We start from the raw sequence: 18,991 nt of genomic DNA on the forward strand, positions 1-18,991 counted from the left end.
TGTGGGATCTTTGGGGCTTCCCAGGTGGCACTAGTGGTAAAGAATCCGCCTGCCAATGCAGGAGACATGAAAGACTCGGGTTCAATCCCTGGGTGGGGAAGATCCCCTGGAGGACGGAATGGCAACCCATTCCAGTATTCTTGCCTGGGAAATCCATGGACAGAGGAGCCTGGTGGGCTATAGTCCATAGGGTCGCACAGAGGTGGACGTGAACGACTCTGAAGCAACTTAGCATGCAGGTGGGGTATTTAGTTGCAGCATGTGGGATCTAGTTCCCTGACCAGGGATCGAACCCGGGCCCTCTGCATTGGGAGCTTGGAGTCTTAGCCACTTGACCACCAGGGAAGAAACATAAAAGTTTGCTGCATAGAGAGGATGGTTAGAAGAGTCCAGATGGAGAGCAGAAGGAGCAGCACTAAAGGTAGGGAAGCAAAAGGTGAAAGAGGCTGTTTGTCCAGATCATTCAACCAGCGTATGGGTGGGAGAACAGACATGGGGTAAGCAACAAGAATTGAGGCCGAAGGAAACAGCAGGTGCTCTTGTGGAAGGACCTATCTGCTAAGGGAATGGAGAGCCATTTTAATTTTTAAGCACATTTTAAGCCAATTTAAGCCAATTAAAATTTTTAAGAATTTTAAGCAAAGTCAAAGAGACCAATTAGGAGATTATAACGATACCAGTGAAAAATTGGGCCTTGAATTTATTAAGCGGCAGAGGGGACAGGGAGAAGAAAAATAGACTGGATTGAACTTTGATCATGATCTGATCTCCATGATGAGGGAGGGAATTATGTTTGTGCCTGATGGTCTCTTTTCTTCAAGGTCAACTCTTGGTGTAGGGAAGGCTGAAAGGACAAAGGTCAGGGTGTAAACAAAGAAGTGAAGAAAACAAGGAATGTAGGCTTACGCTTTATTAAAAGAATAATCACTGTAATGTTAGGTTACAAAAATTACTTTATTTCAAATGTGAAAATATAAAAACCACTGACATATAAAATTTAAGGATATTAAAGCATCCAAACTTTAGGTACCAGCTTTAGCTCCTTATAAATGTACTTAAATGAGACAATATTCATAGCTGGCATAAATATAATTATATTTCTTAGAATTAAGACACAGGAGAAAATAATACATTCTGTTACTGATAAAAGCAGGGAGCTGTAGTGGTCAGTGTCATAGACTTCTCAACACCCTCTCCATTCCAAAAGATTATTAGGAGACAATTGGAGGAATCTCACTGATGTTGGCAGTTGGAGACAATGGCTATGCAGCCCCCTCCTGGCCAATATGATACAAGGAGACAAGAAAGGTTTGCTGAGAGAACCTCTGAGAAGTTCAAAAGTCTATGAAGAAGACAAAAAATGGCTCATCTTTCTCTGGCTACTGCCAGGTCTGAATGGGCCCATGGAATAGCTACAGACATCGTGCCTCCAGCTTGAGAATGAAGCTGGTGACAGAGCAGAGAGATACAAGCAACCTGTTTCTTTGGTGGCATTTTCAGCAGTGGAGCTCACCCAACTTGAACTTCTCATTATGTGGGATTATAAATGTCTGGTGGTTCAAGCCACTGGAATCAGGGTTTTCTGTTACTTGCAGCCAACTAAAACAAGAATTTAAGGTAAATTAAAGGTAAACATGGGGCTTCTCTGGTGGCTTAGACAGTAGAGAATCTGCCTGCAATGAGAGAGACCTGGGTTCGATCCCTGGGTCGGGAAGATCTTCTGGAGAAGGGAATGGCAACCACTCCAGTATTCTTGCCTGGAGAATTCCATGGACAGAGGAGCCTGGTGGGCTACAGTTTACAGGGTCTCAAAGAGTTGGACACAACTGCGTCACTAACAGAGATAAACATGAACAGATGCTTGTAATGTACGGAGTTAAATTTTCTCCTCCTGGTAAATCAATTTCGTTTGCAGTCATTTTTTATTTCATTTGAAGTGTATATAATCCCTTCCCTCTGAATTGTCATTAATCTTTTTTTTTAAATGCTATCATATCTAGCCATCTGTCTTCTCACATGGTATTACTGACAAAGACAAACAGAATAGAGAGAAGAGAAACAGCAACTGAACCCAGCTCTCTGTTAAGATGCAAAGAGATTGTCTCTCTTTCATAGACGATTTGGAGCTTGTGATAGTAAACTTTTTCTATAGCAGCCTGTAGAGATAGCATATGAGGGAAGAATCTGACAGTTTTCTAGCAACTGTTTTATTTTAAATAAAAACAACTAAATACTTTCTTGAAACTAATAATATATCCTTCACATACTTGCCTCCTGGCTGTATTATATTATGTACATTTTTAATAACCTTAAAATACTACATGCAAAAATATAACCATGGTGTTTGGCATTGGCTTATTATTAGCAGGGGTCCACTTAGAACAAAATTCTGTGCTAAATCTCATACTGAGAGTCTCCTAGGGACTCGAAATCGCCCACCCGTTGGGTCTGTAATACATCTGCTCGCCTTCCGATAGTTTGAATTTTGCTTTCCTCTTATCAATACACTCAAAAATTCATTCTCCAGGCTAGTACATGTCTTTCATTTTCAGATACAAGCAGCAACTTTGGCATTTCTTATCACAAAAAATCCGTATGAGAAAGGTGGCATGCCCAGTGAACTTCCTGGGTGGAGAGGTTTTTCTGTCAAAGCTGGCAGGGTTTGTTCATCCACCATCTTCAGAATTTGGTCATTGAGCTGGACAGATCTGCAAAGGGGAAAGATGCGTCCAGGTTAGCCAAGCTGTACTTCTTCCATCTACTCTATAAAAGTCCTGAGAACTTTTTAAGGCCCCAATTTTTTTTCTGTGGCAGTTTATATTATGTAACTTGTATTTGAACACTATGTCAGGTAGGTATTTGACCAAGAGGACCTTTAAGCTACACTGGTAGAGCTGAACAGTTGTGACAGAAACCATATGGTCTGCAAAGCCACCAAATATTTACTATCCGGCCCCTTACAGAAAATGAAGCACATACAGTCCATACTAGGCAAGATGACGGAGGTGTAAAAAGGATGAAGATGACATACTTCTGGATTTGTGGCATTTTTGGGGGAATGGTAAGTAATTGTAAACATTTAGATATGAAGCAAATATATAGGATGGAATATGAGTTGCATGAATTTAACATACAAAATGACCGTCGATTTCCCACTTGTAACTATGTCCGTAAACCCTCTTACTCTCCTTCTCCCAGGAGGTATGTATTCATTTTCTTAAGCTGTTAAGCTACTTTGGTAGAGTATATATTGCTGTGGTGAAGAAAAATGATTTTCTTTAGCTAAACCATGGATTTAAAAAAATAATTATGTTTTCTTTGCATCTCACTATTAAAATTTAAATTAAAAACTGAGTCAAAAATAGAAAAAATCAAGGACAAGTGTTATGTATATTTATTATTATTGAAATCAAATTAATATACTCTTGGGCTTTCCTGGTGGCTCAAATGATAAAGAATCTGCCTGCAATGTGGGAAATTGCAACCCAGGGATGCAATGTTCCATCCCTGGGTTGGGAAGATCCCCTGGAGGAGGGCATGGCAATCCACTCCAGTGTTCTTGCCTGGAGAATCCCCATGCACAGTGGGGCCTGGTGAGCTACAATCTATGAGGTCACAAAAAGTCAGACACGACTAAAGCAACTAAACATAGAAATATATTCTTAGGGCAACAAATCTTATATAAGTAAGAGCTTAGGAAGAAACGCTTTAGTCTACTTTTAGTTTTATTGATAGTTACTTCCATAATTCTAAATGATATTTTTATCTCTTTTATCTTTTTCATAAATGGTTTTTATGTTATGAAATTTTTATAAAGAACAAGTTTTATACTGTTGAAAATTTAGATTAATGCCAGAGTTTATGTCATACATGTAATACATATATTATATGTAGAACACTTATAACAGTGCCTTGTACATAGTAAGCATGTAAAAGTATTATCTATCATCATCCTTATTATGCAGATAAATAAATATAACAGAAGCAAACTATCTCATGACCATTTTTAAGATTTTGATGTATATTTCGTCATCTCTTTTTTATGTATGTATGAACGTACGTATTTTCATATGGACAAAAATGAGCATACAGTATATAGTCTCTTAAAACTTGATTCTTTTCCCCTTAACATATCCTAACATTTGCTTGCTCACACCATTAAACATTCACCCACTGCATCATTTTAATGACTGCACAAGATTCCATTGTACGAGCATATTAGTTTATTTACTGAATTGTCTAGTGTTAGACACTTGTTTCCAGTTTAGCATTGTTACAAAGTTTTCATTTTTAAAGAGCTCTCACACTCTATCCCTACTAAGTATCAGTCAGCAGAGAAATTAGTTTCCATTATTCCTTGCTTAAATGCCCAGTTGTGGGCTCTGTACCTAAAGATGTAATAAGATAACCATAACTGTGCTGAAGGCTAACAAGCCTGCACTGCACTTACACTCAGCTCACATGAACCCGAGCTTTGTCCCAGCACCTATATCACAGCACTTCCTGCAAGGGGTGGAGGAGGAAACGCCACAACCACCATCAGGAAACCGCAAACAAAAATAGGTCTCGACAACATCTCTAAACGGTGATAGTTAGAGCTCTTCCGCAAGAGATTGAGGACTGTGACGGGGTGCAAAAAAAGTTTCAGAAAGTCTTTGGGAGAGGTCACAGTGTTTAAAAGTAAGTCTAATCACTGTAAATTAATGCTGCTCTGGGTTAAGATGATGAAACATGGGCAAGATAATATCTAATCTACCTGTCTACACTGTTTAATCAGCTATGAATATAGCTAAAGGGTGTTAATTGTATACTGAGTGTAAGCTTAAAGCATGTGGAATATTTCCTCATTGGGCTGGCCAATAAGGGTAGGGTTTTATTTGAAGGTAGTATCTTATTTCCTATTTCTAAGTTAGTAATATGGTGACAAGAAATAGAAGATATGCTTGTCAAGTTTCAGACCAAATAGAGCTGGAAGGAATTAGAGAGCAACAGATTTGGTAGAATTGGAGAAGGTGGGCAAAATTCATCTGAGATAACTATAAAATACTGCTTTTTGTTAACGTATATTCAGTTCAAATATTTATTAAATGCTTATGATACAGGACCTTCTATGGGCACTATACAAGTTATTTAAGTGAAAACTAACTTTTTAAAGGTAATCATTATTTAACCCCCTGAGGTCGTTAGCATGAGCATATGTGCAAACTGTGCATTCATTAAACATAGCTGGGATACTTTTGCAACATTTTAAAGAGAGAAAAATATAAGTGATATATAGTCATCAAAAAGAACTTAGAGTAATACAACAATGTCCACAATTTCACCAGTTTTCCAAGTATAAAGCATGAAATATATGCTCAGAATGCAACAGGGTCTGGTAAAAAAGCATAGAGAAGAATCACTGAAAAAACTGGCATATTGAGCCTGGAGAGATCAGATCAGATCAGATCAGATCAGTCGCTCAGTCGTGTCCGACTCTTTGCGACCCCATGAATCGCAGCACGCCAGGCCTCCCTGTCCATCACCAACTCCTGGAGTCCACCCAAATTCATGTCCACTGAGTCAGTGATGCCACCCAGCCATCTCATCCTCTGTCGTCCCCTTCTCCTCCTGCCCCCAATCCCTCCCAGCATCAGAGTCTTTTCCAATGAGTCAACTCTTCACATGAGGTGGCCAAAGTACTGGAGTTTCAGCTTTAGCATCATTCCTTCCAAAGAAATCCCAGGGCTGATCTCCTTCAGAATGGACTGGTTGGCTCTCCTGTGGCAAGAGAAGGTGCCTTTGGGCCTTTAGTTCTATTCTCTGGAGCAGAGGATGGAATCTGCACTTCATGCCTGTGGACAAGTGGGTTTAGAGGATTTTTTTTTTTTTTCTCTTTCTGGTAGGGGAGAGTAGCATACACTCTGTGTTCATTTTTATTTCCAATTAGGTGTCAATGTTGTAAAAAAAATTGACAAGTATTAAAATATCTGGATTTCTAGCTTTCCTTTCAGATTAAGAGTAGCAAACTCAAATGCCCTCGGGGTCAAGGAAGTGACATGTACCAGCAGTAGGACAGGCCTATGACAGCAGGGTCACATAGGGACTAAGGGGAACAGAGAGCTGGATGAGTTGTCTAAAGTGAATAATCCCAGTTCAGCTCCATCGAATTGGGAAAATACCCCAGAGTTGCCAGAGCACCTATTTTCAAAGGAAAGCTAGAAATCCAGATATTTTAATACGTGTCAATTTTTACAACATTGACACCTAATTGGAAATAAAAATGAACACAGAGTGTATGCTACTCTCCCCTACCAGAAAGAGAAAAAAAAAATCCTCTAAACCCGCTTGTCCGCAGGCATGAAGTGCAGATTCCATCCTCTGCTCCAGAGAATAGAACTAAGAGCAGCAGATGAAAGACCCAAAGGCACCTTCTCTTTGCCACAGAGCAGTCACCAGCAGAGGCTGTGAGATCCAACAGAGAGGAAACAAACAGGGCTGGACGCCCCTAGATACCCATCTAAGGCTAGACGAAAATGATCTCGAAGACTTTGCTTTGTGCTGGCCACTCAGGATCTTAGTTCCCCAACCAGGGATCGATCCTGTGACACCTGCATTGGGAGCACAGAGTCTCAACCACTGGACCACCGGTGAAGTCCCTCTTAAGATACATCTAACTCGACAACTATTATTCAGCTACTTCAGAGAAGTTTTTCCCTCCTCGGCCTCAGACACAAATATGCTAAGAACTTTAAAAAGTGTCAAAATCCCCAAAGAGAGAAGTATCTGTTATTCAAATATACATTATGTATAACAGGGGGAAAAAAGTATGGGAGGAAACAGTAGGAAAATGAGTAAGCAAGCCATGGTATTTTATAAAACGTGCAGCCCATTAAAATGTCTACAAAGACTATAAATGGAAAGATACTTGGGAAAACTTGTGGGTTCTCCTTCAATTTCTCCTATTAGAAGTTGTATGATTACAGTTATATATAGTAAAATAAAGGACAGGAAAAAAAAATCATGGAATGGTACTCAGTTAATAATGTTTGTCTATGCGGATAGGACTTTGGAGAAAGCATGTGTATGGCACTTTTTCAGGTTCTGATGCTGTCACTGAAAACATCACTCGTAGAGCATTTGCAGAGATGGGAGATCCACTAGAAGAGGAACTGGCAACCCACTCCAGTACTCTTGCCAAGATAATCCCATGGACAGAAGATCTTGGTGGGCCAGAGCCCATGGAGTGGCAAAGAGTCAGACACAACTGAGCAACTGAGCACACACACATGGTGTGAGAACAGCCATGAAGAAAAGAGCTCCTTCCAACACACAGTGGACAGAAATCTTGGGTATTCTGGTTTTATAAAAGTATTTATTTATTTGGCTGTGCCTTATTTGCACATGCAGGATCTTCAGTCTTTGTTCTGCATGCAAACTCATAGTTGCAGCATATAGGATCTAGTTGCCTGACTGGGAATTAAACCCAGGCGCCCTGCGATGGGAGCATGGAGTGCTAACCATTGGACCACTGGGGAAGTCCCTTGGGTATTCTGTTGCCTATAAGCTTTTAAAGACATATTCAATCATGGGCTTTTAAAAGTAAAATGTTTAAGAACAAACTTTAAATAATTCACCTAAAAGGCACATTTCTGACCACTCTTTTTCTTCACTTTAACGAATAAAAAACTATTCTGATATTGTAAGAGAATCACATCCATGACACATGATAATTTATACCAACTTCTATGCCTTTATATAGCAATTACATACAGGTATTTTTGCTTTAGTGACTGTATTACCAAGGATTATTTTTTTGGAGCAAATAATCTCAATGGATTGAGTGGATCCTGATATACATCAGGTTGTTTTGAAATGAAAACATTTCTGTAAGATAGCTGCCATTTGTCTTCCCATCCTTCTACTTTGATTCACCAAATGAATTACACCTGTATTAGTGTGTATTCACATATAACTTCCTGAATATTAAGAATTGTTAGAACTTGGAATAGTTGATTTTTTTCTTTTGCTCCCTGTCAACACCCAGTATTCTGACAAATACCAATAAAATTCACTTCGGGTGAAAGTTTGAAATGAACCAAGAAAATTACTCACTTAGAAAGTAAGCCATCGGGTCCTGAAGGTTTTATGAGGTATTTATCCACTTGCTTGTTAAATAAGTGATGTGGTAACTCCAAGTGCTTGGTGACATTATGGAGGTTTAAGGCATAGAGAGTTAAATCTCCTTCTTTATACCTTGGGCTAAAAGCAAATACATGAACTCAATAAAAGTGTTTATTTAATTTAAGCAATTAAGTAGTTGGTTACAGTATAATCACGGATAATACTAAATGTATTTCGTATTTATTTATTTATTTATTTATTTATTTTTTTTGTATTTCGTATTTATAGTGATGCTGCACCCTCTTTGCATCTTCCAGTTATGATAATATCAGACTGCTGATGTGGTCCTGTTTTGAAAACATGATAAAAATATTGCTCTTTACACAACCGTTTTCTGGACTTCAAAACTTTACGATCTTTGCTGCTTTGCCAGACTGACTTGTGAGGAAGTCAGTCAGCTCATACATGTTCAAACTTAGGAAAGTTAAATGGTAAAAGGGAAATTTTGTGGGCTCATATGAATTCATATTACAAACCATATAAACCAAGACTTTTTCTAACCTTATGAAAAGACCAACACAAATAAGAAAGTTAAATCTACGGACATTTTACAGAGTTTATCCACCTAAATCATTTCCCACCATTTCTAATGGGGCCACTCACCAGAAACAGAATTCCCACTCAGTGAAATAGGAAACCGTGGATAGCCTTTGTAGCTAAAACTAATATTTTAGTATTATTCTATTAGGAAAGACAAACTGAAACTAAGAAGAGAAAAATCTCAAACTTTGGAATATTTTTTGCTACCTAAAGCCAGAGTACTGTACTATAAAAATCTCTATGGCCTCTCAATCCCAGAAACTGGGTTAAAACTTCTGAAAACATGAGAGCTGTTATCAGTCACCTTTTAATTTTTCTTCTTTATTAAATTAATCAGATATGATTCAAAATGATAAGTATAGTCACATAATTATTCACTCATATGAATTCATATTTATATTCATCCATAGTCATTCAGTTGATTAATCATGCATATGCAATCTGTTTTATGTGCTTACATTTGTACTATTCTTTATTTAAATTCAGAATATATTTTTATTATGTATTACGTTATATCATTGTACAAATCTTTGCTGGACTGTAAATGCCTACATTTAACCTTTTTTTTTTTTTTAAGCTAGACTCTGGCACCCTATTACTATGAGAATGAAAAGAAATAAAGAACAATGAGACACCTTAGATCCACTGTATAGATAGAAGACAGCAGGGTGTTAGAGTAGGAAGTTGTGTGTTTACTTATTAAAACTTGTTGATTGGTAAAGGGTGTGTTACACACTTACTGGTTGGTGTTTGTGCAATGAAGATATACTCGAAGTTTGCTTCTGTCTGGACCTTTCACACTTGCCATTAACACTTTGTTGCCCACCAGTTTCTTGAACAGAAGAGAGAGCCAATAATCCTAGTTGGAGTGATTGGAGAGGGGAGGGACAAAATAGATCTTTACTTACTTTTTAACAAAAACAGTGTCAAGCAAATAGCTATCCTACAAACAGTGTGATTGTTATCCTAGAGGTATTTAAAAAGGATTCATCTTTTGGTCTGTGTGGCCACCGTGAATCTGAGGGCAGCATCGTGTTTGCTGCTGTTCATCACCAGAGGACTATATTTCCATGATTCAGAGGGCTATGTCTGCTAGGAGATAGATCTCAAGAATATAACTGATTGCTCAGAGGCAGGTTAAATATTCTGTGTTGTCTGTCATCCAATAATTCAAAACTCAAAGCTGAAATAGGAAACCGTGGATAGCCTTTGTAGCTAAAATTAATATTTTAGTATTATTCTATCAGGAAAGACAAACTGAAACTAAGAAGAGAAAAATCTCAAAGCAAAAATTTTAGGTACACATACACTCACATACACATACAGAGCCAAGTTTGAAAGATAAAAACTTCTATCTGTTGAACAGATGAAAACAACTGCCTCTGAAACCTTAGTAAAATGCAGAAGGTGGAAAACATTATAGAACAAATTACCTGGTTTGTTTAATTAATCAATTCCAAGAGACAAAAAAAAAAGAGAGGGAGGGAGAAGTTAAAGATTAACAGGCTTAAGAGATCTAATAAATGCTTAAAAAACAGACATAATATATGCAATATATGGACCTTGTTTGGATTCTGATGTGAATAAACCAACTGTTAAAGACAGTTGAGACAGTAAGGAAAATGTGAAACACTGACTAAATATTTAATGATACTGAGAAGTTATTGTCAATATTTTAAAGTGTGATAATTATATTGTGTTATGTTTTTCCAAAGGAGAAACATACTGAAATACTTACAGATAAAATGATATACCTGAGGTTTGCTTAGAAGTAATCCAGTAAGTAGGAGGTGAGGGATAGGTAGGATTATGGATTAAATAAGATTAGGGCTTCATATATTTTTCCCTTTACTTTGAAATTTTTCATAATAAGAAAGTTATTTTTTAATTCACTACATATATATACATCAACCCTTCCTCCCAGGTTTCCCACATTGCAGGCAGATTCTTTACCAGCTGAGCCACAGGGAAGCCCTTGAACTGAGATAAAGCAGACTTAATAGGCAAACAGCTTTTGTTTCTCTGCTTAAGATTTTACACTGGAGACTTAAGATTTTACAGAGAAGAATCAATTAAATGCTTTCAAAAGAGACATAACTTTAGCACTGTTCTGTGAGGGGCGGTGGGTGGGTGGATAGAAAGCAAGCAGGTTCAGAGCCAGGACTTGTATAGGATTCTTTAGAATAACAACAAGACAGTGTTACCTCTAGCAAATCCTACAAGCATCCCTTAATTTGAACATCCCTGTGTGAAAAATGAAAAAGCAAATCCACCCTGAATATTCATTGGAAGGACTGATGCCGAAGCTGAAACTTCAGTACTTTGGCCACCTGATGCAAAGAGCCGACTCATTAGAAAAGATTGTGATGCTGGGAAAGATTGAGGGCAGGAGGAGAAAGGGACGACAGAGGATGAGATGGTTGGACGGCATCACAGACTCAATGGACACGAGTTTGAGCAAACTCCAGGAGATAGTGAGGGATAGGGAGGCCTGGCGTGCTGCAGTTCATGGGGTCACAAAGAACAGAAAATAACCTAGCGACTGAACAACAACATTTGAAAAATGGGGAGTCCAGCCTGGCATCTTGTGATGACCAAGAGGGGTGGGATGGGAGGAGAGAGGGAGGCTCAAAAGAGAGTGGAGATATATATATATATACACACACATATATAAAATTATGATTTATTTGCATTGTTGTACAGCAGAAACCAGCACATTATAAAGAAATTATCCTCTAATTAAAAATTAGTACATAGAAAAGTGAATCTAAGACACCTGTGTTGCCATCTTCCAGGACTGTTATGCAAATTGAATAAGAAAACAGACATGTACAATAGGTTTAAGGCTGATTCCCTAGGATCCTGCAGATGTCAATGGTACCATTTACTCTTTCAAGTTTTTCTAGCTGACTTGTAAACCTTGAGGAAGACATATATTTAACATATATACAAAGAATTCTGAAGTCAAAAGTCTGTGTTTGAAGCTTTAGATAACATTATAAATAGCTGGCATTATTTATAAAGAGTGACAGGGTAAGGTAGCTAATTTCTAGATATTGTACTTAGAGCACATTGTGAAGAAATTATTTACTTCTCTTCCTTGTTCAAGGTCCATTTAAGAAATGGCCAGTAGTAGATTTTGGATATTTGTTCAATGAAATGAGCATACTTGGTTTAACTCATTTTATAAATGACTTGGGGAAGAGATTCCATTTTGTAGAAAGACATTTTGCTAAAAATTTTATTATGAACAGTGTGCTCCATGAGCTTGGACCACTATAGATTAAAAGCAATTTTAGGGGGATATTTATAAACCCCAAAAGTCTAGCTTATATTTGGCATGTGCTTTTTGCAGACCTTCTTAGCTTTCCTACCATGTTCAAATAATTCCAGTAGGAATTATTCTTAGAAAACAGATATTCTCAAATGCTATTTTAGACAACAAAAATCAAGGTCATACTTCTCAGAGCTATATCTATGCTATTCATATATATATCTTCAAGGTGGTTTTTATATGAAAGGCTACAGTCCCTGATTTAGCACCAGACGTCGTTGGAGATAGGGTGCAAACGAGACTTTATTCATAAATATCTTGAAGATTATTAACAAAATAGCAAATCTTAGGGTGATATTTTTGAACAAATACATGGTACTAGCTTATCTAAAAGTTAAATAAATGATGATTTCATGACATAAAAAACATTTTGAAACTTTGGATACTAATGGCAATTTCAACTTTGGTTTACTTTGAAAAATAGTTGATTCAAGTTTGTTATCATGTAAAATTGAAGTCATTAAATTTCAAATTACCCCTCTTTTTAAAAAAAATCTCATGCCATGGCCCCAATGACTCACGTTAAAATCATTATTTCTGGGTCTCAATTTCTTGAGACACAAAAATGTTACAATGGGTTTCTTCTAAGATTTCTTCCAGTCCACCTTTCCATGGTTTGGCTACTTACTAAGAGCACTGAATTTAATGAGAGAATTGACTCCTCATAAAAGCTTAAAATGGGGGACCTCAGTAGACTTTAAACGATTCACAATAATAGGAAAATAATGGTCACTTACAGGCAAAGGTTCAAAGTTTCCATCCACTAGGTGGTAGTTCCCAGCTCCAAACAACACTTGCCTCATCACCACTTCTATGCCCATCCTGGCCGACAGGCCCAATTTATCCAGCCACCTGGAACAGAGTGAGGCCAAACTTTCTTCAGATTTGGAAAACAAAATAACTCAATTTTACCTCTACACTATTCTGATTTATTCCTCTGTGTGGGAAGAGTTGACAGAAAACCAGAAAAGTGGTATTAGTCATGAATGAGACATTCTGATGAAATAGAGACTATCCTTTTCTTCATGTGCTCTCACACTTCTGCATGATAACAAATTCTTGAAGACTATTAATATGCCATAGGAGTCCCTATCAGGGTAGGACAACATCTACAAAGCCATAGATGCCCACAACTAGAGACAATTAGACAACATGGACAATCATTCTCCATCCTGTTGGATCCATGCTCACCCTCCCACCCACCACCTCTCCACCTCCATCCCCATGTTGAGGATGAAGTAAAGGTTGCTGGTGGTCAGTGAAATGCAAAATAATAAGCTTCCATGGACACCTCTTTCCTCCATCTTTTTTTTTTTTTAATGTGGACCATTTTTAAAGTCGTTATTGAATTTGTTACAGTATTGCTTCTGTTTTATGTTTTTTTTTTTTTTTAAATTTAATTTAATTTTAATTGGAGGCTAATTACTTTACAATATTGTAGTGGTTTTTGCCATACATTGACATGAATGAGCCATGGGTGTACATGTGTTCCCCATCCTGAATCCCCCTCCCACATCCCTCCCCATCCCATCCCTCTGGGTCATCCCAGTGCACCAGCCCTGAGCACCCTGTCTCATGCATCGAACCTGGACTGGTGATTGGTTTTTGATCTAGAGACATGCGGTCCCCAACCAGTTGATCGAACCCACACCCCCTGCATTGGAAGGCAAAGTCCTAACCACAGGACCACCAGGGAACTCCCCTCCATCTTTATTTAGTGGCAAAACAAACACCTCCACTCTTTTTTCTATTCCTCATGCCCCTACATAAGGATAAAGATGGATAAAGATGTGTGCTTTATTCAGGGCTTCTAAGAATGAGGGTAGGAGAGGAAAGAGAATAAAGCTCAGTGAGGATACAGAACGTTAGGTTAAGAGTGTTAACCGAGTAATAGAATGTAAGGAAACAAGTTGGTTTTCAAGCAATCAGGTTTGTGGAGGTTGGACAAGGCGGTGATTTAGTAAATCTTTAAATTCATTGGCAGCCCCTCGGGTGTGACCTTCTACTTCCAGGCTCTAAACAGTCTTGAGAATCTATGAAAAGAGCTATAGGTACTCAGTATCCTTCTCAGGGTCAAGGCTCTTGATACACTCTTTTACCATGTACTTCTTTAGAGAAAGGAATGCTTCATATAGTTATGGGCCATAATTAAGGAACAAAACTTCTAAAGCAGTTCATTCATACAATGATTAATCTGGGGGCATGCGTTAAAGATGTCCAACTAAGTTAGTAAATCATTTTATTGCAAAATCTGGCATGAATTTTGGAGTTCAGCCATAGAAACCGTCCTTGATTTTTGGCTGATGAGTTATTTCCGCTGAATAGAACAGGAGAGTACTCTCTGGCCCCTGAGACAGGTGCAGACTCACATAAAGCCAGCGGCAAAGGTGTTGGACAGGAAGGGCGCTCCACCCCCAAATGCAGAACTGGTCTCTCCTAACCAAACCTTCTTGTGGGGTCTGATCTTCTCAACAATCTACGGAACAGAAAAGTCTCCTTTGTAATTGCAAGTGAGAGGACCAAATATGATGCTGAAGATTACTCCACATTCAAAACCTTGCGTTCCCAAGACCCATCATCCAATACAGTTACAAAATATGTTCACAGTCATTTAGGTTTTGGGCAATTAACGTTTATTGGAATACTAGGTGTGGAAGGAATGCAAATAACCCCATTCTTACAGACTATGAGAGTTTATTCTACCGAACGGCTGTGGGAAGTATTTTTAATTTCGAATCAATATACATGGGTAAGACCCAAGAGGAAGGAACTGAAGGTAAGTAAGACCTAGTGCCTGTTCTCTAAAACTGGAAAAACATGTAAACTTATACACCCACAGAATTTAGGACTAGCTAGACTACAAAGTACTTTGGTTTTACATTAAAAAGAGAGGAGAAAAAAAAGACTATTACCTGGAAAATTTTTTGCACAGATGAAATAAAAGTGTCCAGTATATCAGGGTTTAGGAAATCTTCTTTGGTAGCAATTCGCCCATTCACATAGTAGCTGAATTATTCAGAAAATATTCAGGAAGAAATACCAAACTTTACTTTCTGCTTTTAAGTTAACTAGCAACCTTTGTCCTCCTTTCTACTTCTTCCCACCCTTGTGCTATTAAAAAAAAAAAAAAAAAAAGACAGAGGTTCTACTAAGGAGAGAATAAGATGGGAGGAGACCAGTTACTCTGTCTTGAGAAAACATAGTCACAAGTGTAGGTATTGTGGGTTATCCTTTCATTGGCAAGTATATTCATTTTAGCCACTGATCTGTTCCATGACTTAAATGAAAGTGTGCTTTGATCTTGTAGAAACCACCATGTTACTTGAAATTAGTTAAAATCTTTGCTTTATTAATATTAAAATCCTAGTACAATGCTGCTTTAGACACTATAAAGTCAATTAGCACTTAATGAAAACATTGTTTTGAAAACTAGGTCATAAGTAAAGCTAGCTGTACTTTATTATTAATAACAGTAGGAGACATACTTACTGATGCCATGTAACTGAATCAATCACTTCTCCCCCAGCCTTTAGGAAACTAGAAAAAAAAATCTATTGTATTATCACTTAATCCTTATATGGATAATATATGCACACAAGTTATTTTCCCTAGAAATGGGCTGGTTACTACTTTAGGATAAAGCAACACAAACTTCCCAATTCTAATACAAATTTTTAATCACAGGTGCCATTTGCCCCAAAATCTTTGATATTTTGAGCCAGTCAGTGTTTGCTCTTTTGGTAAACCACCTAGTCAGGCAACAATTGGCTTACTTATTTATTGGCTGTACCATGTGGCACGTAGAACTTCCCTGGCCAGGGACCAAACCCTGGCCCCCCTGAAATGGAAGCACAGAATCTTAACCACTGGACCACCAGGGAAGTCCAAAGATTATTTAATAACAGGTGGTTTACTGAGGATCCTTCACCAAAGAAAAACATTTTTAAGAAAAGTGGTTCTGCATCCTCTAGCTCTTACCTCTTCAGCATCTTAACAGTGTTTCTTCTAGGCTGGCCAATATCAGGACCATAGAGTTTTGCATTTTTGAAAGCAGATTTTCCTAGAAGTTTATGAAACTCAATAAAATCTTCTCCTAACTGCCGTCCATTGATGAAAATACCAGCCTTCCTCTGGAAACTGTTAGGTTCTGAAAGAGCAATTCTCAAAATAAATGCTCACCTAGAATTTTTTTCTATTTAGAAGCCAACATAAAAGCAACAGAGCATTTTTCACATTACAAAAACTTAGAATCCAAAGTCGAAAAGGTAAAGTACCTAGTTATAAAGAAGATATTACAAGAAAACAAAAATTTAAGTTATACAACTGAAGTATGAGGGGGTAATAAAACAGTTGGAAATTAATGATGGGTATATTAAGCCAATGGATATTCAGGAAATAGTCTGTATCCAGTATTTAATAGCCTAATTTACTTTTAAAAAGATTGTGCTAGGAAAAGGCATTTAAAAACCCATTTCTACAATGTAATTAAAAGTCTTATTGAGCTTATATTGTTTATCTGTGAAATGCCAAACGCATGTGTCATCTTCACTAATTAGAATCTTTTGAAGCTCCATATTGCCTCTATAATGTCAAAAGTTATCTTAATAGCAGATAAAAATTAAGATAAATTCTTAAAAAAAAGTCTTATTGAGAATTATAAGGGCAAATTATATATGAAGTGAATCTGGAAGTAACAAAACTGAAGAGATGGGAGGAAGGCACGGGAAATGTCTAATCTGCTTCCCAAATTACTTTACTCTTCTCCTTTACCCTGAAAACTAGACCTTCTCTTTGCAAAATGGAGCCCAAGGAAGAGGGACACATGATGACATCGCTGTTTTATCTTGCCCTGAAGAGCAGAAGGACTTGGGGATGGGTAGGGTAGAAAAGTTGGGAGGCAGGGATGTACAGAGACAGGTAAGGATGGTTCGCATAGTTGCTGCAGGAAGCCTGGGTATGGTTGCCTCTATCCTTCCATTCTGCCTCAGTGCTTCACCTTATTAGTTATCCTTAGCCACCGAGCCCCAAAATCTGTGGCTAGACTTTATCATAACACATGCCACTATAGATATGTATCACTTCTTTGCTTGCTTTCTGATAGGTCTGGCTCCTTACCTCCAGAACAGAAGTCTCAAGAGAGCAATGACCTCGTTCTAGAGCCAGACTGCCTGGGTTCAAATCCTAACTCCTCTAAGCTTTCTCTAATTCATAATTGCCTAGCATTATAAGTAAAGAATCTGCCTACAATGTAGGAGACAGGAGACATGGGTTCAATCCCCGGGTTGAGAAGATCCCCTTGAGGTGGAAATGGCAACCCACTCCAGTATTCTTGTCTGGAGAATCCCATGGACAGAGGAGCCTGGTGGGCTACAGTCCATGGGGTCACAAAGAATTGGATATGATTGAGCAACTAAGCACAGATGTATGCACACAGCTATATATTTAGCTAATGTTTTTTGTGCCTCTTTGGTCATCTATGAAATGAAGGTCAAAACTGTATTCACCATCTCACTTTCCATTTTCTGTTCAGTTCCATTAGCTGATGTATAGACAAAGCACTGCAAATGCTTCAATGAATGTGGCTAATTAGCACTTTGAAAGTGAAAGCGTCAGTCACTCAGTTGTGTCTGACTCTGCAACCCCATGGATTGTACCCGCCAAGCTCCTCTGTCCATGGAATTCTCCAGGCAAGTATATTAGAGTGAGTTGCTATTTCCTTCTCCAGAGGATCTTCCCCACCCAGATATTGAACCCGGGCCTCCTGCATTGCAGGCAGAATTCTTTACCATCTTAGCCACCAGAGAAGACCCACTTTAATTAGAATTTATAAGTTCCTTGCAAAAAAAGAATGAAGAAGGAGACACTCAAGAGCTTGACCCAGAGGGGAGTCTGTCCTGGAACTTCTAGTGTGAACCTATGATGAATGTCAGGATGGGGTTGCCAAGATTAAATAACAAGCGGAGAACAGAGGAAGGGATGGAAAGGTAGAAGCAAACTACTTGAGTCCAACCTGCCAAGCGACCTGCCAAGTGACCCTAAAGATCTCAAAGGAATCAGTGAGCTGTGCGTGCATGCTAAGTTTCTTCAGTCGTGTCCAACTCTTTGTGACCCCATGGACTGTAGCCTGCCAGGCTGCTCTGTGCATAGGATTCTCCAGGCAAGAATACTGGAGTGGGTTGTCATTTCCTCCTCCAGGGGATATTCCCAACCCAGGGATTGAACCCTCATCTCTTACAATCTCTTGCTCCCTCAGGCAAGGGATCTGTGGAAGTGCTCAAATGTAAACTGGGATGAGCAATAACATCTGGGCTACGTAAGGAGTTTTCTGCCACAATTCCAAACTTACACCATTGAGCATTTATACAAATACTCCAAGACAAGAGTCATATTTACTATTATTAAAAAGGTCATAAATAGGGACAAATAATGCCAAAGGGGAATCTCCTAATTATTGAAATGTTTCTGGAGGTGGGAGGCACTTACCGTTGCCTAGTTCCCAAGAAATGTTATAATTCTTGGAAGAGCAGTAGTCCAGGAGTAACTGAGCATTGGAGCTGTCCCAGTGCATATCTGTGGTTCGTAGTAATGCATTTAGACCAAAGATCAAGTTCAGTCCTGAGCAATTGGCAAAAGTGTACAGCATATCCACTGAGTGTTCTAAAAGAAAAATGTTGCCATTTCATGGTTAGGTCGGCACCTGAATGTCAAAGTGATGAAGGCTTCCAGATTTGCTCCTCGTAATGAATTACTATTTCTGTAGTTAAATGGAAGGAATTCTAGTCCTAATGAGTGCTTTAATTATGAATAAGAGTCCAAAAAAATTGGACTAAAAAAAAAAGCCAATGTGACTTTGTTTGTTTTAGCTGCTGAATCAAGTCCATGGAAGGTACCAGAGGCTTTGGTCTGACACTTGGGTTTTGCTCAAGTGATCTCAGCTGAACTGGGGAAACTCTG

At 38.3% G+C, this 18,991-nt stretch overlaps 1 protein-coding gene across 3 annotated transcripts in view; it reads right to left on the reverse strand.

Moving 5' to 3' along the window:
* Positions 1-2,085: 2,085 nt before the first annotated feature.
* The window catches only part of HPSE (heparanase), a 53,017-nt gene continuing 36,111 nt past the window's right edge, over positions 2,086-18,991 (reverse strand). The window contains exons 4-12 of one of the 3 annotated variants that reach the window (XM_055587505.1): positions 18,521-18,694; positions 16,016-16,184; positions 15,527-15,574; positions 14,950-15,043; positions 14,407-14,513; positions 12,775-12,889; positions 9,444-9,562; positions 8,095-8,241; positions 2,086-2,708 (exon numbers count right to left, since the gene is read on the reverse strand). In XM_055587505.1, coding sequence (XP_055443480.1) covers positions 2,549-2,708; positions 8,095-8,241; positions 9,444-9,562; positions 12,775-12,889; positions 14,407-14,513; positions 14,950-15,043; positions 15,527-15,574; positions 16,016-16,184; positions 18,521-18,694 — 1,133 coding nt within the window. In that variant the 3' untranslated portion in view covers positions 2,086-2,548. The remainder of the gene's footprint in view (positions 2,709-8,094; positions 8,242-9,443; positions 9,563-12,774; positions 12,890-14,406; positions 14,514-14,949; positions 15,044-15,526; positions 15,575-16,015; positions 16,185-18,520; positions 18,695-18,991) is intronic. The other 2 variants (XM_055587506.1, XM_055587507.1) reach the window with 2 other exon arrangements.

This window comes from Bubalus kerabau, chromosome 7 (genome assembly GCF_029407905.1).
Source record: "Bubalus kerabau isolate K-KA32 ecotype Philippines breed swamp buffalo chromosome 7, PCC_UOA_SB_1v2, whole genome shotgun sequence".
Classification (NCBI taxonomy): Eukaryota; Metazoa; Chordata; class Mammalia; order Artiodactyla; family Bovidae; genus Bubalus; species Bubalus kerabau.